At 70.0% G+C, this 22148-nt stretch overlaps 1 protein-coding gene across 1 annotated transcript; it reads right to left on the bottom strand.

The window, feature by feature from the left end:
- Window positions 1–170: 170 nt before the first annotated feature.
- EVPL (envoplakin) lies at window positions 171–16112 on the bottom strand. The gene is made up of 22 exons (XM_084863074.1): window positions 15885–16112; window positions 13764–13860; window positions 13304–13458; window positions 13086–13212; window positions 12302–12427; window positions 12146–12184; window positions 11876–12037; window positions 11038–11145; window positions 10786–10881; window positions 9729–9854; window positions 9185–9331; window positions 8741–8895; window positions 8474–8571; window positions 7979–8151; window positions 6857–7035; window positions 6626–6764; window positions 6072–6265; window positions 5639–5789; window positions 4747–4830; window positions 4520–4630; window positions 4350–4442; window positions 171–3826 (listed from the first exon to the last, which is right to left on the bottom strand). Exons 1-22 carry the CDS (start codon window positions 15980–15982, stop codon window positions 398–400), a joined length of 6087 nt encoding a protein of 2028 aa, XP_084719200.1. The 5' UTR covers window positions 15983–16112; the 3' UTR covers window positions 171–397.
- Window positions 16113–22148: the final 6036 nt, after the last annotated feature.

Below are 22148 nucleotides of genomic sequence, written 5' to 3'. Positions count from 1 at the left end.
TCCCGTGTTTCTCTGCTGGGGGCACCGCAGGGACTTGCCCGTCTGCGCCCTCCTTCCACGGCCGCCAGCACATCCCTCCAGAGTCCACCCCCACCCCCCACCACCACCACCCTGTCCTAGGACCCAATGGGAAGGACCCATCCCAAGACAGGCCCACTCTATGAGACGCTGGGAGGATTGGTTTATTGCAAGTACTGGGTAGGGGGGAACAGGTCTGCTGATGGGGCCTGGGGATGGATTGGGCACCAAGTCTGGGGAGGGAGCCCGACACCGTGAACCTGAGGGACAGAACAGGGACCAGACAGGGAAGGCCACCCCGGGGGTAGGCTGCACCGGGGCGAGGGGTGCCTGCAGCCTCCCCCCACCCCACCCACATACGCCCCGTGACTCAGCCGTGTCAGCGCCCGGAGGGGGAGGCGGCGCGGCAGCAGCGGTACCCCTCCAGCGCCGCGGGCAGGAGCAGCAGGCCGCTCAGGGGGTCCTTCCGGCAGCGCCCCATGGCCTCCTTGTAGCTCAACCGCTCCTTGGAGATGGGGTCAGTGAGATCCTTCTCGTAGCCGGCCTCGTCCTGCAGGAGCTGGGCCAGCTCCTCGCTGATCATGCCGGACTGCACAGCCTGCGGGACGGGGATGCGGCCCGTCCGCTTGGGGTCGATGAGCCCCCCGGTCAGGTGCTGCACCAGCAGGTGCGGGAACACGCTCTCCCGGGGCATCCAGCCCTTCTGCACGGCCTCGCCCACCGACAGCCGCTTCTTGGTGACCGGGTCCTCGATGCCGGTGAAGGCCTTCTGGGCGTTGAGCAGCCGCTGCGTCGAGGTGTTCTCCACCAGGCCCCGCTCTATGGCCTTGTGCACGGAGTAGCGCTCCCGGCTGAGGAGATCCACGATGCCACCCGTGGCCGCCTGCGCCTCCAGCAGCTTCTGCCCGGTGATGGGGTCCAGCATGCTCTTGGCCATGGCCGTCTTGATGGTGCACTTGTTGTCGGTGGTGGTGTCGTAGATGCCGGCGATGGGAAAGCTGTCGTCGCCGAGGCAGAGGGAGAAGCCGGGGGAGAGGAAGCCGGAGCTCTGGGGGCCCGGGGAGGCGAGCGGGGACTTGGAGATGATGGAGCCGATGGAGAGCGAGGGGCAGGGCTTGGTCTCGCCGGCCACGAGCAGGGCGAACTCGGAGATGGGGAGGCTGCCGTCCCGGTACAGGTGGTACTCCTCCTTGGAGATGCGCCGGCACCGCAGGGCCGTCTCGATGGAGTACTGCTTCCCGCTCTTCCGGTCCAGGAGCACCGACTCCGCCCCGCAGGGGCCCGTCGTGGTGACCTCCTCCCAGTCGCACTCGAGCTCCTGCAGCTGCAGGTACTGGCCGCGGTCGATGATGCCCCTCTTGTAGGCCTCGTACGGGGACAGGTCCTTGCCCGTCTCGGGCTCCAAGATGCAGATCTTGGTGGAAAGGTTGGTCTCCCGCGTCTGGGTCTCCTGGCTGAGCTCCTCGCGGCTCACCCTGCCGTGGAGGTCCCGGAGGGTCCTCTCCTTCGCGTAGATCTGGTCCTTCTCCTGGAGGATGGCCGCCTTGAGCTGCGCGAGCTCCTGGCCCTGCTGGGCGGCCCGCTGCCGCTCGCCCTCCGACCGCTGGCTCAGCAGCTTCGCCTCCTCCTGCAGCTGCTGCACCTTCTGCTGCTTCTGCCGCTCCAGCTCCCGCAGCTCCTGCTGCAGCTGCCTGCAGCCCTGGCTCGCCTGGGCCCGGGCCTTCTGCAGCTCGGCCTCCTCCCGGGCCCAGGTCCTGCTCAGCTCCTCGGCCCGGTCCATCCGCTCCCGGAGGCGCTGCAGCGCCTCCTCCCGGCCCTTCCGGCCCGCGCGCTCCCTGCTGAGCATCTCCCACACGCGGGCCCGCTCGCCCTCCAGCACCCGGTCCTTCTCCACCCGGATCACCTCCTTGTAGACGGTCTTCTCCTGCGGCTTGGTCTTCTGCAGGACGTCGATCTGCACCTGCAGGTTCTTGCACTCGCGGTGCAGCTCGGCCACGCGGGCCTTCTCCCGGTCCAGCTCCTGCCGCAGGGCGCCCGCCGACTCCTCCAGGGCCGGGTCCTTCTCCAGCTGCACCACCTCCTCCATGATGATCTTCTCCTGCACGGCGGGCGGCCGCCGCTCCAGCTCCTGGATGCGCAGGCTCAGCTGCCGCAGCTCGCTCTCAGCAGCCAGCTTCCTGTGGCGGTCCTCCCGGAAGCTGAGCAGGCCCTCCTGCTCCTCCACGCCCGCCCGCAGCTGCTGCACCTCCCGCTCCAGCTGCCGCCGCCGGCCCGCCTCCTCGTCCAGGCTCCGGCTCAGCCGGCCGTGGTCCTCGTGGAGCTTGGGGTCCTTCTGGGTGACCACCACCTCCTGCACCACCACCTTCTCCTCGGGCCGCCGCCGCTCCAGCAGCAGGTACTTGTTCTGCAGCTCGTAGACCAGGTCCTCGGCCGCCCGCCGCTTCTGCGCCGCCTCCCGCACCTCCTGGCGCAGCCGCTCCGCCTCCTTCTCCAGCACCGGGTCCTTCTCGTGCCGCACCACCTCCTTGCTCACCGTCTTGGTCTCCACCTTGGCCCGCTCCCGCCGCCACTCGTCGCGCTCGCCCTGCAGCCGGATGCGCTGCTCCTGGGCCCGCCCGCTGGCGTTGACCAGCTCGTTGAGCTGCGCCTTCAGGCGGTCCACCTCCCGCAGCACCTCGGGGCTCCGCTCGTGCTTGACCACCTCCTGCGTCACCTCCTGGTACTCCACCCGGGGCTTCTGGGCCCGCAGCACGGCCAGCTCGGGCAGCAGCCGCTCCACCTCCTCCTCCACGCCGCTCCTCCGGCCCGCCGTCTCCCGCAGCTCGGCCCGCAGCCTCGCGATCTCCCGCTCCGTCTGCGGGTCCACCTGGAAGGTCTCCCGCACGCGCTCCTGGAGCTCCACCTTGGGCTTCTGCCTCTCGGCCTCGCGGTACTTGCCCTGCAGCTCCTGCAGCTCCTTGGCCAGCGCCGCGTTCTTGCCCCGCTCGCCCTCGAGGAGGCCCCGCAGCCTGGCCGCCTCCTTGACGAGGCCCGGGTCCTGCTCCACCCGCTTGGCCTCCTTCACGATCACCTTGGGCTGCACGCTGCTGATGGCCCGCTCCAGCTCCCCGATGCGCGCCTGCAGCTCGGCCACGGCCTGCTCCGCCCTCTTCCTCTGCGCGGTGTCCTCCTCCAACTGCAGCCGCAGGGCCCGCGCTGCCTTGACCATCTCCAGGTCCTTCTCCACCTTGACCACTTCCTTCACCACCACCTTCTCCGTCACCGGCGCCTCCTGCTGCTCCAGGGCCAGCAGCTCGCCCTTGAGCTTGTCCAGCCGCGCGGAGACCGCGGCGTTCTCGGCCGCCAGGTGCTGGATCTCGCCGCTCAGCTGGGCCGCCTGGCTGTCCAGGCCCGGGTCCTTCTCGATCTGGGTCACCTCCTTGGTCAGCAGGTGAGGCTGCGCGGCCTTCCTCTGGCTCTCCAGCTGGACGACCCGCTGGGCCGCCACCTCCAGGTCTGCCTGCAGGCCGGCCCGCTTCCTGCCCTCGTCCTCCACCTGGGCCTTCAGCCGGGCCAGGCCACTCTCCAGCTGGGGGTCGCGGTAAACCTCCACCACCTCCTTCTCCTCCAGCCGCTCCAGGGGCCGCTGGGTCCGCAGCTGCAGCAGCCGGTCCCGCTGGCCCTGCAGCTCGCGCTGCACCTGGGCCACCCGCTTCCGCTCCGCCTCCAGCTGCGCCTTCAGGGCCTCTGCCTCCCCGCCCGCCTGGGCTGGGGCCTCGGAGCCCTGCCGCACACGGTGGGCCGCCCGGATGTCCTCACTCAGCTCCTTCTGCAGGGAGGGAAGGGGGGGGCGCTGTGGAGGGCCAGACCCTCCCGCTTCCTCAGACATCTTCCCCATCGGGTCTGGGAGGCGGAGCTGAGACTGAGGCAGGTGGGTGCTGGGTATAGAGAGGACCTGTCCAGCCCAGGCGGCGGGATGCGAGGTGGGGTCTGGTTTGTACGGAAACGTGTTCCCTCCCAACCTTTCCCCCTTCTCCTTCCAGCCGGGCTCCCAGAAATGGGTCCCCACCCTTGGGGGATGCTGGGTTACCCCTCTGGGTAGGAAAAGCTGGCCAGTCCCTCGGCGAGTCCCCAGGAGCGACAGAGGGGAGACTAGGGCGGCTCTCGCCCACGACCGGGACCTGAGGCTGAGGACGGGGGGCTGCCCAGCGGCTGAGCTGAGCCCCTCGGTGACGCCTCAGGACCTTCCTCTGAGACGGAGCCCAGCCTGGCAGAGCTGCTGGGGGAGGCCGGGGAGGCGGAACCCCAGCCTGAGGAGACGGGCGAGGGGAGAGGAAGACGCTGGCCCGCACCTTCTCCAGCATCCTCCGGGCGAACTCCAGCTGGTGCAGCCGCTCCTGGTGCACGGCCACGGCCTCCGCATAGGCCTCCGCCAGCTGCTTCTCCTGCAGGCCAAGGGAGGGCAGAGGCCGGTCAGCTCCCGCCGAGGCCACAGAGCTGGGCCCCCTGGGCCCCGCCTCACCTGGGCCTGGACGCTCTCCTGCAGGGGCGCCACTCGGGGCCTCTTGGGGGCCGGCCCCGCCTGGGTGGGCTCCAGGGAGCAGCCGTAGGTGTCCGCCTGCAGTGCGTAGTCCTGAGCAGAGAGGGGCCACAGGCCGCGGTCAGTGAGGGAACGGGGTGGGCCGGCGGGGACGGGCAGGGGAGGGGATGGGCGGCTGGATAACGAGGGGCCCATGGGAGGAAGCTCACCTGGAGCGCCTCCTGCAGGTCCTGGGAGAGGCGGGACGCCACGGCCCTGTCCGGCTCCCGGCCCCGGATCTCCCGCAGCAGCCTCTGCTCGGAACGGGAGGGTCCGGGGTCAGAGCACCGGGCACAGGACCCCCCTCAGCCAGGCGCCTCCAGGCCCGAGGCAGGGCAGGAGGGTTCTGTGGGGAACTGCCCTGTCCCTCCTGGACCCACCGTGGCCTCGGCTCGGACATCTCACCCCCCCTGCCTGTTCCACCGGCCTCCAGGGCACTGGCTTCTCCACCGAGCGCTACAGCACCATGGCCTGTGGCACACCTCCCACCGCCCTGGCTGCCCAGGGCCGGGCTGCCCCCCCCAGCCCCAGTCTGTCCCCCCAGCCCCGGTCTGTCCCCCCAGCCCCAGTCTGTCCCCCCAGCCCCGGTCTGTCCTCCCAGCCCCGGTCTGTCCCCCCAGCTCCAGTCTGTCCCCCCCAGGCCCAGCTGTCCCCCCAGCCCCGGTCTGTCCCCCCAGTGGGGGGTTCCGAGTGGTAGTTTGCTCACTGGAGATCTCAAGTAATTAAATGGGTGTTGCAAAGCCCAGTGCGTGGGCGGGCAATGGGAGGAGGAGGTGCAGTGGGAGCTGTGATGCCAGGAGCAGAGAGCCCACTGCCCACCAGACAGCGGCGGGCTGGCCGTGTCTGGGGCACAGCGGAGCATTGGGGGGTGTGGGTGGGGGTGGCCCAAGGCCTTCGTGGCTGAGCTTTAGGTCTTTAGGGCTCTGGCCACCAGGGGGCCACAGCTCCCCCCCGCCCCCTGGTGGCCAGTGGGAGAGGCTGCCAGGGAGGTGGAGGTGCTCGAGGCCCCAGCTCTGGGCAGGGGTCTGTCCTGCCCCAGGCCCCCGCAGCCCCGCCCCGCACCTTCTGCTCCTGCAGTTTGTAGGCGATCTGGCTGGGCCCGTCGCCGGGCCGCACCTGGCTGGGCGGCAGGTGCTCCAGCCAGGAGCTCAGGTTGTCCCTGCAGTTTCTAAACTGCTGGTAGGTGAGGCCCGCGTCCTGCAGCATCTTCTCCCTGCGGAGGAAGGGGCCGGAGCGGTGAGAGCCGCCCTCCGGGGGTGGGAAGGGGCAGGAGGAGGCCCGAGAGACCGCCAGGCTGACCCCCCGGCGCTGGCCCTGTGCTGGAGCTGGGCCCGCAGAGACGTTCCCCGCAGCCAGGCACCCCCTGCGGGGGGTGGGGGTAGGGGCTGCTGTTACCCCATTTTCCAGGTGAAGGAACTGAGCCTCTGAGAGGTGAGGTCACCAGCCCGGGACCGGCAGCAGCTGCTGCGCGTTGTGGGGGCGGCCGGCCACTCACCGCAGGTCCAGCTGGTCGCCCACGGCGTGGTAGCGGTCGGTGAGGGCCCGCACCTGGCGCTGCTGGCGCGGCAGGTCCTGGCAGAACTCGTGGCAGGTGTTCTGCAGCGCCCCGCACGCGTGCTCCGCGGCCTTCAGCGCGCGGTGCAGGCCCAGCACGCAGGCCTGCTGCCCCAGCAGCTCCCTCCGCCGGCGCTGGGGGGACACGGCGGTGGGCCGTCACGACCGCCCCTCACCCCCCCCCCAGCGCGCTCAGGCCGCCCCCCCCCCCCCCCAGCGCGCTCAGGCCGCCCCTCACACACACACACACACCCCCCAGCGCGCTCAGGCCGCCCCTCACACACACACACACACCCCCCAGCGCGCTCAGGCCGCCCCCCCCCCCAGCGCGCTCAGACCGCCCCTCACACACACACACACACCCCCCAGCGCGCTCAGGCCGCCCCCCCCCCCCCCCCAGCGCGCTCAGGCCGCCCCTCACACACACACACACACCCCCCAGCGCGCTCAGGCCGCCCCCCCCCCCCCCCCCAGCGCGCTCAGGCCGCCCCTCACCTGCAGCTCGCCGGCCCGCTCCTGCAGGGCGCCCGGGCCCGCGGGCAGGGGCGCCTCCTGCGCCAGCGCCGCCTCGAAGCCCCGGATGACCCCGTCCGCCTCCCGGATCTGCCGCTCCAGGTCCAGGGCCGCCCTGGCTCTGCGGGGGAGGCGGGGTCAGGATCCCCGCGGGATCCCCCCGCCCCGCCCCCGCCCGGCCGCGGGATCCCCCCCGCCCCCCGGAGCACGCACTTCTCCCCGTAGAGGCCGCAGAGCGCCTGCACGTCGCTGAACTTGTTCTTGACGTTGTTGAGGGCCACGGGCAGGTGCAGGGCGGCGGGGCCCAGGGGCCGCGCGGACAGGAAGGCCTCGCACTCCCGCTGCGCCGCCGCCTTCTCCGCTCCCAGGCTCTGCAGCTGCTGGGCTGTGCCCTGGGGGCGGGGCGGGTCTGTGCTCGGGCCAGGGCTCCCACCCTCCTGGCAGGCGGAGCGGCCGTGGGGGCCCACACCCCTCGCCTCCCGCCTCCCCCCTCGCTGTTCACCGTGCAGCAGGTCCCGCTCACACAGCCCTGTGGTTCCAAACCCCCGGACGCTGTGTGTGAAAGGCCTAACCCCACTGCTCCCCTCCAACCTGCCCCGCCCCCCCACCCGGGGTGCGAGGACAGGACCCTCCCTGCTAGCCCCTCCAAGCAGTTTTTACTCTTATATACATTTTTATTGATTGCAGAGAGGAAGCGAGAGATAGACAGAAACATCCATGATGAGAGAGAACCATTGATCGGCTGCCTCCTGCACGCCCCCTACTGGGGATGGAGCCCACAACTCAGGCACGGGCCTTTGACCAGCATCGAACCCGGGACCCTTCAGTCCCAGGCGGAGGCTCTATCCACACGAGCGAGGGCCAGAGCAGTTCTCTTGTCCACAGACTCTGCCCCCTCCACCCCACCCCGCCTCCCACCCCCACCTCCCAGGAGACAGCACCCCGGGGTGCTCCAGGCTTTCTCACTGCCCCTCCCACAGCCTTTCCTCCGGGCCCTGCCCTCTAGAACCTTCCCCGGTCCTTCCTACACCTCATCCTCCCAACAGCCAGACGAGCTGCCGGTCACTGTGCCCTCAGGGCGGAGGGGGCCACGCCCGGAGGGTGAGGGGATGGCCGGTCACAGAGCCGGTCAGTGAGGAGCTGCGGGCAGCAGTCTGTGATCCTGGGCTGGGCGGTCCCTTCCTCAGCCTCGGTCCTTCCTCACCCTCCATCCCTTCCTCTCCCTCCGTCCCTTCCTCACCCTCCATCCCTTCCTCACCCTCCGTCCCACACTCGTCTGCCTGAGTCTGTGCAGCCCCGGGCAGGGCACTCCCAGCCCCCGCCCGCCTCACCCACCTGCTGGCTCCGCAGGCGGCCCTCCAGGTCGTCCAGGGGGCCCTCGGGGCTCAGCGGGGCCCGGGCCCGGGCCAGCACCTGCTGCTCCATCCGCCTCAGCTCCCCGTCCAGCCGGGTCATCTGCGTCAGCAGCTTCTGGGCCTGCGGGTCGGCCGCGGCGGGGCCGGGCGGAGCTGGGGGCACGGGGGCTGTGAGGGTCCGGGGCCGCCTGGCCGCTGCCCGTCTGCCCGAGGGGCCCCCCTGGGTGCCCGCGGGGGCCTGCGGGGAGGGCGGGCGGGAAGGGGGTGGCAGGGCCTCCCTGAGGGAGGGATCGCCCCAGGGACTTGCCAACCAGGAGGTGGGCTCCCAGAGCAGACCTCCCTAACCCAGGGCCGCCCTGCACCCGCACCCCGCACCCGCCCCCCGCTCCCCGCCCCGCCCTACACCCGCACCCCGCTCCTGCCCCGCACCCGCCCCGCACCCGCACCCCACACCCCACCCCGCGGGCCCCAGTACCCTGCGGGCCGGCCCGGGAGGGCTCTGTGGCGCTGGCCCTCAGGCGGCTCTGGGCCGTGGCCAGCTTCTGCTTCAGGGCCTGCAGCTCCTCTGCCAGCCTGGAGGGAGGAGGGCATCAGAGGTGCCTCCTCCCTGGATCCCCCAACCCCACCCAGACGCCAGGCGAAGGCCTCAAACCCCACAGCAGCCTGCACCTGCCCCTGCCCCGCCCCTGCCCCGCCCCTGCCCTGCCCCTGCCCTGCCCCTGCGTCTCCCGGGCAGACCCACTTGGAGGCCCTGGCCACGGCCGCAGGGTCCGGAGCGGGGATGCAGAAGCAGGCGGCGGGGGCACGCTGGGTCTCCCCGCCCGCGCCCTGCACCAGCCAGGTGTGCGGGTCCGCGTTGTCCAGCAGCGAGTACCGCTCACCCCGCAGCAGCTGCGCCTGGAGCAGGGGGAGGGGTCCATTAGGCCCGGCAGGCGAGGAGGGATGGAGGCCAACACGGGGCAGGTGGGGGGCCAGGAGCTGGGGCGGGGCAGGGGCAGAGGTGGTGGTGGGAATGGGGATGGGTGGGGGGGCGGGGCGGGGGTGGTGGTGGGAATGGGGATGGGTGGGGGGGCAGGGGCAGAGGTGGGGATGGGAGGGGGCGGCGGTGGGGCTGGGCGGGGGCGGCGGTGGGAACGAGCGGGGGGCAGGGGTGGGGCCGGGCGGGGAGCAGGCGGGCGGGCTGTACCTCCCCGGAGTCCCAGTCGCAGATGCTGTCCACGGGCACAGGCCGCTGGGGCGGGGCCCGGCGCTGGGGCAGGGGGGCCACCTCCCGGCTCCGCCGCTGCAGGTCCCCGATGGTCTTCTCGGCCGCGGCCAGCTGCTTCTCCTCCGCCTGGGCCCGAGCAGGGGGTCAGGCCAGGCCCCGAACCCGCCCCCCAGAGACCCAGGACCTGCCTTCATGGAGAGGGTCTCCAGGCAGCAAATAGAAGGAGCCGCCCTGGGCCTGCCCTGGGGTCGCTGGGCAGAGCGGGGGGTGGGGGGGACTGCCCGGAGCCATCAGGCCTCGGTGGGAGCGGGCAGGGGGATTCAGGGGGCTCAGCGGTCCTGGAGGCCTGTCGGTTGCAGGGAGGAAGCTGAGGCTTGGGGAGGGGAGGAGTTTGCTGGTGACAGGAGCACCCCTCCTCCTGCCCCAGAGGGGGCTCCGGCAGGGGAGGCGCTGGGAGGGGGAGGCCCGGACACCGCAGGCTGTGCTCCCAGGAGGGGGCTGCCGGGCTGGGGGGCTGTCTCACCTCCAGCTGGCGCAGCAGCTCTGAGGGGGCGCCTGGGGCCCCCCCAGGGGCAGGGCCATCCTGGGTGTCCAGGCTGGAGCTGAGCTTTGCCAGGGTCTGGCTGACGGCGTCGGCCTCTTCCTGGAACTGAGGTCGGGGGGTGTGAAGCAGAGCCCAGGGCACCACTGCCCGCAACCTCACCAACCCCCCGAACAGCCACATGCCGCCCGGCTCCTCCCCCCGCCGGCCCTTGTCCCGGCCGCGGGGCCTCGTAACTGAGGCTCTGCCCACGGCCCTCGGTCCCTGAGCCCATCTCCTCCCTGAGCCCGGCTTTGCCGGAATCCCCCCTCCCTCCAGCCCGGGTGCGGGCGGCCACCTGGGCTGGGACCCGGGGTGGGTGCTCAGGATGGAGAAGCTGGGGACGTGCTTTGATGATTTTTTTTTTGGTGCTTTAAAAAATATATATATATTTTATTGATTTTTTAGAGAGGAAGGGAGAGGGATAGAGTTAGAAACATCGATGAGAGAGAAACATTGATAAGCTGCCTCCTGCACACCCCCTACTGGGGATGGGCCCGCAACCCAGGCACGTGCACTTGACCGGAATCGAACCCGGGACCTTTCAGTCTGCAGGCCGACGCTCTAGCCACTGAGCCAAACCGGTTTCAGCTGGTGCCTGTTTTTTTTTAATTGGCTTGAGAGAAACTTGGGTTTGTGTTCCACGTACGGATGCAGCCCTGGGCGGATCTTGCGTGTGCCCTGACCGGGGACCCAGCCCACAACCTCGGAGTGTCGGGGCGAGGCTCTCACCAGCTGAGCTGCCCGGCCAGGGCCTGGGGATGTGCTTTATTTTTAAAAATATATATTTTATTGATTTTTTTTTACAGAGAGGAAGGGAGAGGGACAGAGAGCTAGAAACATCGATGAGAGAGAAACATCGACCAGCTGCCCCGGTCCTGAGCTGCCTTGCCCCCCACCTTCCAGGGTCCCGTCTCCCCCGGGCCCCTCCGGGCCCCAGCCGGGCCCTGTGGCCGCACCCGCGGCTCCCGTCCGCCGGCCCGGCCGCCCGCCCGCTCACCCGGCGGTAGTCCTCCACGTGCTGCAGCTGGCTCTCCTGGCAGATGCACAGGTTCAGGAAGTTCTGCCACTCCATCTTCAGGGCCTCCTGGTGGACCTGGCACAGCACCACCGAGCCCTCGCACCCTGGTCGCTCCGCCGTCCGCCGCCCCCCCCCTCCACTGGCCCTGCCTGCGGTCCTCAGCCCGGGCCGGGTCTCCGCCCGCCCCCCCCAGCGTCCCCGAGGCCCTGGGCGGAGGGCTCGGCCTGGCACCTGGATGGGCCCCACGGCCGGGTGCCCGAGCTCCACCATGCGCTCCCCGTCGTCTTCCAGCTGGTTCACACTCTGCTCCTGGCTCAGCAGCTCGTGCTGCTTGAAGTGCTGGGAGAGGAGGGGCTGTGAGCCTGAGGGCGCCTTGTCCGCCCCCCCTGCCCCTCTCCCCCCGCTGACCTCCCTGCCCCTCTCCCCCCGCTGACCTCCCTGCCCCTCTCCCCCCACTGACCTCCCTGCCCCCCTCTCCCCTGCTGACCTCCCTGCCCCTCTCCCCCCACTGACCCCCCTGCCCCTCTCCCCCCACTGACCTCCCTGCCCCTCTCCCCCCACTGACCTCCCTGCCCTTCCCCCCCGCTGACCTCCCTGCCCCTCTCCCCCCACTGACCTCCCTGCCCCTCTCCCCCCACTGACCTCCCTGCCCTTCCCCCCCGCTGACCTCCCTGCCCCTCTCCCCCGCTGACCTCCCTGCCCCTCTCCCCCCGCTGACTCCCCTGCCCCTCTCTCCCCCTGCCCCTCTCCCCCCACTGACCTCCCTGCCCCCCTCTCCCCTGCTGACCTCCCTGCCCCTCTCCCCCCGCTGACCTCCCTGCCCCTCTCCCCCCGCTGACCCCCCTGCCCCTCTCCCCCGCTGACCTCCCTGCCCCCCTCCCCCGCTGACCTCCCTGCCCCTCTCCCCCCGCTGACCTCCCTGCCCCTCTCCCCCCGCTGACCTCCCTGCCCCTCCCCCCCGCTGACCTCCCCGCCCCTCTCCCCCCGCTGACCTCCCTGCCCCTCTCCCCCCGCTGACCTCCCTGCCCCTCTCCCCCGCTGACCTCCCTGCCCTCCACCCCCCGCTGACCTCGTACTCCCGCCGCACGCCCACGGGGTCGGCCATGAGGTCGCTCCAGTCCTGCTGCAGGATGCGCTGCTGCTGCTGGGCCAGGGCGCTCAGCTGGCGCGTGCAGCCCTGCAGGTGTGTGTACAGGCTGCCCAGGCTCTGCCCGCGCCAGGCCGCCACCTTCTGTGCTCGGAGAGGGGCGGGCACCGTCAGGCCGCACCCCCACACGGGGGCCCAGCCAGGCAGCCAGGCGCCCACCCAGCCCGCCCGGCCGGCCCTCCCTGTGCTCACCAGGAGGTCCCGGTACTGGCTCCGGATGGAGTTCGCGTCCTGCCTCAGCCGAGGGGGGAAATGTGGGCCGGTGAGAGGGGTGGAGGGGATCACACCCCTGCCCGGCCCACAGTGGGGGAGGCCCCCTCTCCTTCCCGCACCCCGGGGCTCACGCACCGGCCCCACGAGGCTCCGCAGCTGCTGCCCGTAGGCGTCGATCTCCTTCTGCAGGATGTTGTGCTCGGCGACCTGCTGCTCCAGCTCCGCCATGCCCGGCCCGTAGGGCCCCTCGCGCACCTGCTTCTGCGGAGGAACCGGCCGCTCAGCTCCGCCGCCTGCACTCCCGCGCCCCGCCAGCAGGTGGCGCCGCAGGCGGCAGGCGAGCCAGGAGGCTGTTCTGGGTGCACAGCGGGCAGCTCGCCCTGGGGGACGTGCCTTTCTCCAGCGGCCCAAGCTGAGGCCTTGGCATGACTGTGGCCCCTGAATCCCACTGGCCCCAGGGTTTGGGCTCAGCCTCTGAGAGGATCCGGCTCTGCCCTGCCTCCTCCGGGGACCCCGGCTCAGCGCCTCCGGCCTGCACACCTCCCGCCATGCCCAGGGCCCCCCACTGTCCCTCACTGTCGTCGCGGCACCCCTTCTGTGGTGGCACCAGAGCACAGCTCCTCACTCAGGGTGAGGGTGGAGGGTGCCCGTGACCTGGCCCTGCCTGCCTGCCTGGGAAACCCCACTTTTTCACACGCCCAGGGTCCTCTCCTCACCCCTCACCTCAGCCCAGCTACGCCTGTCCGCCTCCCTGAGGCCTCTGTGCCTCCTCTTGCAGGAAGTCTGCCCTGATTGCACCGTCTCCTTGCTCTCTCCCTCCCCAGACCCCTCACCGCCTCCGGTCCGAGCACACGGTGGGGCCCCTGACGACCCTCTGATCACCGCTGGGTGAGCCTCCCAGCACCGGGGTGCCCCCTACCTGCTTCTGCTCCAGCACCCGCGCCCAGTCCACCCTGGGCCCCACGCCGGGCGGCAGCACCATCTTCTCGTACAGCGCGCGGTACTCGGCGCACTCCTGCGTCACCCGCTCGTGCAGCTGCTTGATGCTGCGGCGGAGACGCGGGTCAGGCCGGGCCGGGGACTCCGGGGACCCCCCCCCCCCCCCCCGCTTCTGTCCGAGCCCGGCCCCGCGCGCACTCGTTCTCGATCTCCTCGGCCTGCGGGTGCTTCAGCCGCCGCGCCTTGTCCACGTCCAGGAAGAGGTCCTTCAGCAGCACCTCGGCCTCCTTCAGGCTGCGGCCCGCCTCCTGCCGGTGCTGCAGCGCCTGGCTCTGCTCGCTGTGCAGCCGGTCCTGCGGGCGGCGGCACGGAGGGGGCGGGATGCATCCTCCTGCCGGCCTGCCCCTGAGCCCCCCAGGAGCCCCCTGCCGGGCCGGCCGGAGCCCACCGGGCAGAGGGACAGGCGGGCGTCGTGGGGGCGCTGAGGACACAGTGGAGGCCTGCGCCCGCCCCCAGCCCCCGCCCCACTGAGGGGTGTGACCCTTTCCCACCGCGTCCGGGAGCGGCCGGTGAAGAACAAAGGGGGCCGGTCTCATCTTCACCGGGACCGGGGGGCCCCCGTGCCCCCGCCCCGCCCCGCCCTCTGCCCCGGGCCCACCTGCTGCAGCAGCTTCTGCGTCTCCAGGATGTCCCGCTCCACCTGGTCGGCGTTGGCCTGCATGCGGGAGATGAGCACGGCCAGCTCCTGCGTGGCCCTGGGGGAGGGCAGAGCAGCAGGTGGAGAAGGTCCAGGCCCGGTGGGCAGAGAGCACCCCCGGGGCGGGGTCCCGCCTCCCTGGCCCGCCCTGCAGCCGGAGGGAGGAGCAGGACCGGTGCTCTGGGCTGCCCTGAGGGCTGAGGGACATCGGGGTGGAGAGCCCCGTTAGGGGTCAGAAGGTGCGGGTCCGGGGGTGTGGCAGGGGAGCACACCCTCCCAGCAGTGAGTCCGCCCGCCCAGCTCCCTGCCTGGCAGGCGGTGGCCGCGGAGTGAATCACCAGCTCAGGCCGAGGCCTGGGACAGGCCGGCTGGGCCCTGGGGAGGGCAGCAGGTCCCACCCCAACTTCCTCCCACCGGCCCGTCTCCCCGAGCCCCAGGCTCCCTCCGCACAGCACTGGGGCTTACAGTGTAAGGCCACAGCTTCGGGCGGGGAGCCCTCCCCCGAGTTGGGCTTTGGCCAGGGCTCAAAGGACCAGCCCCGGGCAGCGGGTGCAGCAGAGACCAGTTTGAAAGGACTCTGGCCAGACGGTGTTTGATCCTTCGCATCCCTCTGCTGAGGCCTTGGGCAAGTTACTAACCTCTCTGTGCCTGAGGCCGCCCACGGTACCGGGGCGTCCACAGGGATGCCCGGCTGTTACATTAAGAGGAGGGCCGTGTGGAGTGCCCAGCACAGAGCCTGCAGCCGTCAGCCCGGAAGGTGGGGTTCCCCTGCCACTGGGATGTAAGCTCCGTGGCGGGCTGTCCCCCAGAACAGGCTCGGCTCACGGTGGGTGCACAAGCACACGCCGAACAAGGACTGCACAGCGGGGTGAGGGGCTGCAGCCAGAGGACAAGCCGCGGGGCAGAGGGAGGCCAGGAAGCACTGCCCCGGAGGCTGCCTGGGGGCGGGAGCTGCGGGTCTGAGCCCTGGGCACCCCGTCCTCAGCCCGGCCTCCCCGGCCAGGAGGGCGCCCCCACCCTGGGCAGGGCTCAGAGCCCCCGGGGGGACAGTCACCCCAATGAGAGGCTTCGGTGCCGTCTTTCCCGTCCACCCAGAAGCCAGGCTCCTTGCTGCCCGTGGCCCTGATCTCTATCGGGATAATAGCTTTTCTGTCTCCATCCTCTCTGCACGCCCCGGACCCAGGCCCCCCCGCCCCGCCCCGCAGGGGGCTGAGGCAGAGCAGGCAGCACCCAGCACCGCGGCCCCGGGAGCCTGGCTGGCCCTGCAGAGTGGGAGGCCCAGGCGGGGCTCTGAGGTGGTCTGCTGAGGAGGTCTGAGGCCTGCGGGCCCTTCCCCTTCCCCACAGCACCCCCTCCACACGCCGTAAGGAATCACCCAAAGGAGAGCCTCATGGGCAACGCTGCACCCCACCCCCAGCTCCCGGCCTCTCTGGTCTCAGGCCTCTGCCCACCCTGTGCCAGGTCCCAAGGGTCATCCCGGCCCAAGCAGAGCCTTGAGGGCAGAGCCATGAACTGGAGCTGGGCACTCCCTCCTCCCACCTCCCTTTTTCCAGTCTCCCACCTCCAGCCTCCAGCCTCCACCTCCAGCCTCCACCTCCAGCCTCCAGCCTCCCAGCCTCCACCTCTAGCCTCCCAGCCTCCCAGCCTCCAGCCTCCCAGCCTCCAGCCTCCCAGCCTCCAGCCTCCCAGCCTCCCAGCCTCCAGTCTCCCACCTCCTGCCTCCAGCCTCTAACTCCAGTCTCCCAGCCTCCACCTCCAGCCTCCAGCCTCCCAGCCTCCCAGCCTCCAGCCTCCCAGCCTCCCAGCCTCCAGCCTCCCAGCCTCCCAGCCTCCCAGCAGGGAAGGCAGCTGCTCAGGCCCCGCGTAGCTGAGCAGCCTCAGCTCCTGGCCCCCAGGCCCCCCCCCCCGCCCCCGCCCCGAGAATGCGGAGCCCAGGCCGTAGCCTCTCGCTGGGCTGGAGCTCAGCCCAGGCGGAAGGGAGTCCTCCCGGGCCCTGGGCCGTGGACACGCGGTGCCGGCCCGGCTGGCCCCGGCTCCGGCTGCAGCTCCAGGTGCACCACCGGACGCGGCCCCCTCACTCACCGGCTGTGCTTGGTGGGGGAGCCCTTGGCCGGGGACCCCTTGGGGGACCCCTTGGGGGACCCCTTCCCCTGGGCGCCTTTGCTCAGCCCCTTGAACATGGTGGCGAGTGCCGGCGGCGGGCGGCGGGCGGCGGGCGGCTCTGGGCGGGACGACGGCAGTTTCTGGGCGGCTCGGGAGGCCCTCTCGCAGGTGAGGCCTGGCTGCGCACGCACCCTCCGGCCCACACTCACCCGCTCCTGCTCCGGCACAACCAGTTTGGGAGGAAAGGGCAGAGCAGAGGCGGGGCCGGGCCTGCCCCGCTGCCGAGAAGGTGTCACACCCACAGCCCGAGGCCGCGCAGTCACGCCCAGCGGGGAAACAGCTGGCGCAGGAGGGCAGGACTCCGGACAGACGGACACACAGACAGACGGGGCCTCAGAGCGGCCTCAGCGCATGGACACCTCCAGGCAGCTCAGCCATCGCCCACCCGGGCTCGCTCTGTGGTCTCTCGGACACAATGGGGAGCAGGGGCATTCACCCAGACGGCGGGCACCGCCCAGCAGTCCCGCCCCCCCGGCTGTCCGTGATCCGGGGCAGGAGGCCATGCTTGACCGGGACCCTCAGAGTCTCAGACCAGCTCCAGGGGACAAGAACTCCCCTGGGGCCTCCCCCGAGGACCCCGTGTCAGCCCCCAGGGGCTGCTGGAGCCCCCAGAACCCACTGCATTTGGTCTTCCTGCCGCTCCCCCCCCCCCCCGCCCCCGGGAGCGGCCCTGGTGGCTTTGGGGTCGGATTGGGTGGCAGACGGCTGGCTTACGGGCTTTCCCCCCGCTGAGCGCCAGGAGGGCCGTCCCGGGAGCTGCCTTCTGCGCTGCCGTCTTTACGAAGGGAGTGTTTGCAGGCACTCATGCCCTGGCCCAGCTCCAGGCGTCCCTTCCACCGTTTTGGTGGAAGGAGGGGTCGAGGGCAGTCACCCTGTCTTGGCGCTGGGACGGCCGGGTGGGCCTCCGGGGGGCTGGGAACTCGGAGAAGAGAGCAGGTCCCAGCGGACTGGAGAGACGGGCCGAGGCCTGACCCTGGCACGTGCCCCAGGGGACAAAGCAGGCCCGAGGCTGCCCCTCGTGGACTAGCCGTGTGGCCCGGGGCGGGGGGGGGGCTAGACGGAGTCACCTGCCCTGGGGGGGCTGACTGGCGGGGGGGGGGCGCGGAGGCGGGGACAGCAGGGCCTGCACAGCACAAGAGCAGCAGGGAAGGGAGTGGTGTCCGAGTTCCATTTGGGTGGGAAGATGCCTCGGCCCAGGCGCCCCCACCCTGTTCCTGGGTGACAATTTCCTTACACCACTAGCAGCCCGCCGCAGGGAGGGCCCTGTGCTTGCACTGCACGATTGCAGGGCCCAGGCGCAGCCTAAGCACAGCCGCATCCCACACCAGTCAGCACACGTCCTTATCTGCGAGATTAGGCGGCGCCGGGCGGGAGAGCCAGACGGGGAGGCTGTCGGCCCTCTGTCCGCCTCCCTCCCCTTCCCAGGGCGCCGGCCCCTCCCTCCGAAGCGGCGGTCACTGCGGTGAGGGCCGGCGGGGGCATGGTGTCCACACTCCAGCCCACGAGTGGGAGCGGCCAGGGGAGGCCTCTGAGCTGGGCAGGGGGAGGCTGTGGAGGCGGGAGGGGAGGCAGACAGGCTGAGATGGGAACATGGGTCTTGGCCTCCCGTCTGCAGAACCTCCTGGGTGTCAGTGCCCCGGCCTCGCACGTCAGGGACCCAGACCGGGGCTGATTCACAGGGGTGGGGTGGCGGGGGGGGACGAGCTGGGTGCCGAGCTGGGTGCCTGGCGGGACTGATGCCCCAGCAGACGGAGCCCAGCTCCTGACAGGCCCACCGGCAGCCACCGGCAGGCGCCGCGGGTCTGAGCGCCCTGCTCTCCGAGGGAGGCTCCCGCTCAGGCGGCTGGGCCCCAGGGACAGAGAGAGAAACGGGTTAAACAGTGAGGGGCACAGCAGCAGCCGCAAGCCCGGCCCCTGGGCACATGAAAAGCCACCCGTGCGCGGGGAGGGCGCTGGCCGTAGCTTCACTCGGACTCCAGCCTTCCTGTGAAGAGGATGCGAAACACCTCACGGTCTTATATCAAATGCATGTTCTGGATAGAGCGTTACATGAAAAGTATTATTTACTAATTCTTTATTGTTGAAAATATTACATATGTCCCCTCCCCCCCCCTTCCCCCCTCCCCCCCTCCCCCCGCTCCCACCCCGGCCCTCACCCCCCACCGTCTGTGCCATGGGGCATCTTCCCCACCTTCTGAAATGTCCTTTTAAAACTGACTCCACCTGCATCACTTTCCCATGTTTGGGAAGTTTGAGACGGCAGCTGTGGCCGGCATGGTGCCCACGTTAGTCTGTCTGACGGCGCTGGCATGGCCGCTGGGCAGGGCCCCGACCTCAGCCTTCCTGGGTCTCCCCCCCGGCACGGCTCCTCCCCTCGAACCAGGCAGGAGCCCAGCCCCACGGCCTTCGCTCGCCTGGCACTGGCTTCCTCTGTGGATGGAGAGGGTTGAGGTCACTGAGCCCGTCTCCCTCCCGCCCTGTGCCGGCGACGGCTCCAGTGGCAGCTGCTGGCATCCTGGCTGGAGCTGCAGGCTGCGCGGCTGCTGAGCCCGGGGCCATCGGAGCGGGAGCCGCGCAGCTCCGAGCGGCAGGCAGGCTCGCACCCAGGCAGCGAGGCAGCAGGGCGGAGGCGTGGCGGGTCCAGGGCGTGAGCGCCCCTCTCTCTCCGCCAGCTCCGGGCCCCCTTGCCGGAGCAGATGGTGGCCATTGCTGCCGGGCCCCGGGGCGCCCTGGCCGGGACGAGCTTTGCCGTCTCAGGAAATGGCTGTTTGCTAGAGCTCTGCACCAGAACCGTGGGGCCCGCTGCTGACCGGCTCCTGCTGGCCCCTTCCTGGGCTCCCCGAGGACTAAGGCCCTCCACCAGCTGGACGAGAGGGCGGGCTGTGGGAAGGGGAGCCAGGGGGTGAGCCGCCTTCAGTGCCCGGGGAAGCAGGGGGCAGCCCAGGGACCCACAGGGCAGCCGGAGGAGACTCTTGGCTGCCAGTCTACCCAGCGGGTCTGATGCGAGTGCTGACCGTGACCTCAGCCTGCTCCGACGGCAGCGGCAGAAGGTGCCGGCTTCCCTGCGGTGCCTTCTGGGGGAAGAGTTTGGAGGAAGCACCTCCACAAACAAACTCTGCCTGTGCTGCGGGAACAGGCTCCCCGTCCTCGGGGCCAAGACAGAGAACACGGGGACTCACGGCCAGGCTGTCCCTCCCCAGGAATGGTTCCCTCTCCGTAGCCCTGGGCGACCGTGATCACCCCCACCCCCCCGCGCACTGCTCCTGAACCCCAGCCCTGCAGCCCGCCCCTCAGAGAGCAAGCAGCGGCTCGGTCACGCTGCCCCCTTGAATTGCGGTGTGTGTGTCTGTGTGGGGGGGCTTAATAGCCATTGTGCAGTCAGGTCTGGTGGAGGCAGCTAGCCAACTGCGCCCCCCCCAGGCCAGCAGCAGGCGTGCAGCCGGAGAGAAAGAGGCATAGGGGCCGGGGGTGGGTGGGGGAGCCGTGGGTAAGTGGCACTGAGCCGTTCACTGAGGAAGACAAACGTTTATAAAATGAACAAACAGAAAGAAAATACTAACAACAGTCTTCACAGACTGACTGCTAATTAGCCTTATTGCCCGGAAATTGGAAAGCAAACGAGGGCAGTGCCTCCACCAGCTGCCCTGGTCCTGGCCCAGCAGCCCCCTCACCGGCCCTGGGCTCCGACGGGCCGGGACCACCTCACAGCACGGCCGCGGTGAGGAAGAGGAGGGCTTTGTCCAGATCCAGCCCTGGCTGGGCAGGCTCCCCACGGCCCAGGGCAGAGCCAGGGCAGGGCTCAGGGGCGAGCGGACGTGCGGACAGCGGGGGAGGGAAGGAAATCAGAGAAAGATGCCTGTCTTATGGGCGATGACCCCGCACCCCCTCTACCCCCGGGTCGAGTCACATAGAGCTAACGTCACAGGCCCGGTCCCTGCCTGTCCTCCCTCCGCCTGCCCTCCCTCCACCTGTCCTCCCGCCGCCTGCCAGGGATGCCTGGGGAATCCAGCCCCTAAAGAGGCGGCGGCTCTTTGCCAAACGGTGGTGAGGTGAGGACTGCAGTTCACGGAGGTGAGCAAGACCACCTGCCAAAAGGGGGGTCACAGCAGCACAACGGACGTGGCCGGGATGGCAGGACGGAGGAGGGCAGGGCCCTGGGGCGCCTCTGCGGGCTCCCAGCAGCCGCCGCCGGGGCTGTGGCCACCCCCCCTGTCCACAACGCATAAGCAACACACAGCGCGGTCCTCAGACCAGTCTCACCGGCGGGGAAAGGTCAGACAGCGTATTCCATCCGTGTTAGTCATCTGCGGTCCTTCCTTTTTTTAAGGAGGAGACTTGGATAGTCTGGTTTTTTGTTTGTTTTTAATATATTTTTATTGATTTCAGAGAGGAAGGGAGAGGGAGGTAGAGGAACATCGATGATGAATCACTGACTGGCTGCCTCCTGCCCAGGCCCTCGTGGGGCTCCAGCCGGAACCCGGGCCTGTGCTCTTGACCAGAAGCGAAACTGGGACCTTCAGTCCGTGGCTGATGCTCTATCCACTGAGCCAAACGGCCAGGGGAACGATTCTGTTTTAACTGTACCAACTGCGGACACGGCTGGCTAAGCCTGGCCGTCACCGCGCCGGGCGGCGGGGGTGTGTGTGTGTGTGTGTGTGTGTGTGGACCCGCCGCCAGGGCTGTGCCGGACGCCGGTGTCTCCTGCCGGCCCCACCCCATGCGCTCAGTTCTGACATCCACGCCACCGGGCGAGATTCTTCCAGGCGGTGATGTCAGGATGCGGGCAGCTTCCAATTTATCTTGGCTTCGGGGCAGCGATAAATTTTACAGCTACACCTGGTTTCCATCTCCTCTGTAGCAACAAGTATCTTCAAAACAAAAGTTAGAACCAACACATATTTCTGCTATCTTTGGACATTTTCCTGGCCTCTGACAGCTCCCGGCTCCCGAGGCCCAGAGCCACGTGCTGTCCGGATTCTGAGCGGTGGGCTCGGCGGGAGCGGGTGACGCCGGGTGTGCAGTCAGCGGCGGTGACGGGCAGAGGGAGCCAGCCTCGCGCCTGGCGGGCGCCATCGCCTCGGCCTCAGCCCTGCGGGGAGAAGCCCTGCTGCCCAGGCTGCCACCCGCAGCCAGTGCAAGGCGCAGGGTGCCAGCGGGCGAACGGGGCAGAACCAAGGCTGGGAGGGTTTCATTTGCCAACAGGGAGTCCAGGATCCCATGTGGTTGAATGTAAAACTGGGGACAAGACAGCACATTGGAACCTCGCATGTGAGAGAGAGAAAAACTGAGTCCCAGCTGCTCACCGTTCCTTAAACAGAACCACAGGGTGGGCGAGGGCAGAGAAACGGCCCAGATCGTGTCTTTGAACCCCGGGCTGAGCGTTATCCCCAGAACGCTCACGGCAATGCTCCTGCAGATCACGCTCGCGCCCACAGGCGGGAGAGAATCCTGAGTACAGCTGCCCACAGGGAGCCCTAAAAACAGGAGTGGAGCTCCCTCCTGGATCTGGGGAGACACAGAGCCTACAGCACCCAGCTGCTGCCGAACCACAGCCCATCCTGGGGGAGGGACGTCACCCCAACAGACAGACCCTGGAAACGAAGCAGCATCCACACCCACTCCGCACACCGGGGCCACTGGGCCCCCTGCCCCCTGGGAGGGCGGACCGTGGGCACTGCCTCCGCTCTCCGGCCCGGAGCCTGAGCTGATCTCGTGTGTGTGCTGGGGAGCTGCCACCTGGGCCTGCAGACAGGATGGGCCCTGCTTCTGGCACCCCGTCCCCCACCACTCAGCCTGTCCAGTATCCGTGGAGCCTGCACCAAGGACGTGTGAGCTCACCAGCGACCCAGGCCCTGCCAGCTGTCCCCATGCAAATACATCCTGTAACACCCAATAGGTCTTTCCCGGCATCGCTGCCGACAGCCGTGCTGGTCAGAGCAGCCGGCGGGGAGGGAGGACTTCCTGGTGTGGCCCCGAGACAGAAGAGGCTCCGGAGAGCTGCGGCCAGGACCGGTGCCGGCCTCTGCAGTGGAGGCCTGGAAGGCCGGAGCAGACACGGGGACTCTGTTGCCGGAGAGGACGGCTCCTCCAGCCCGGCCCACCCGCAGTGCCGCGGGTGCCGCCCAGGCCGGCCCGCCCGCCCGCGGGCTCCTGGCGGTGGAGCACGGCCTGTGGCTGTGACCA

Source organism: Pipistrellus hanaki, assembly GCF_964339955.1.
Source record: "Pipistrellus hanaki genome assembly, chromosome: 16".
Lineage (NCBI taxonomy): Eukaryota > Metazoa > Chordata > Mammalia > Chiroptera > Vespertilionidae > Pipistrellus > Pipistrellus hanaki.
This window is presented reverse-complemented; position numbering and strand designations above follow the sequence as displayed.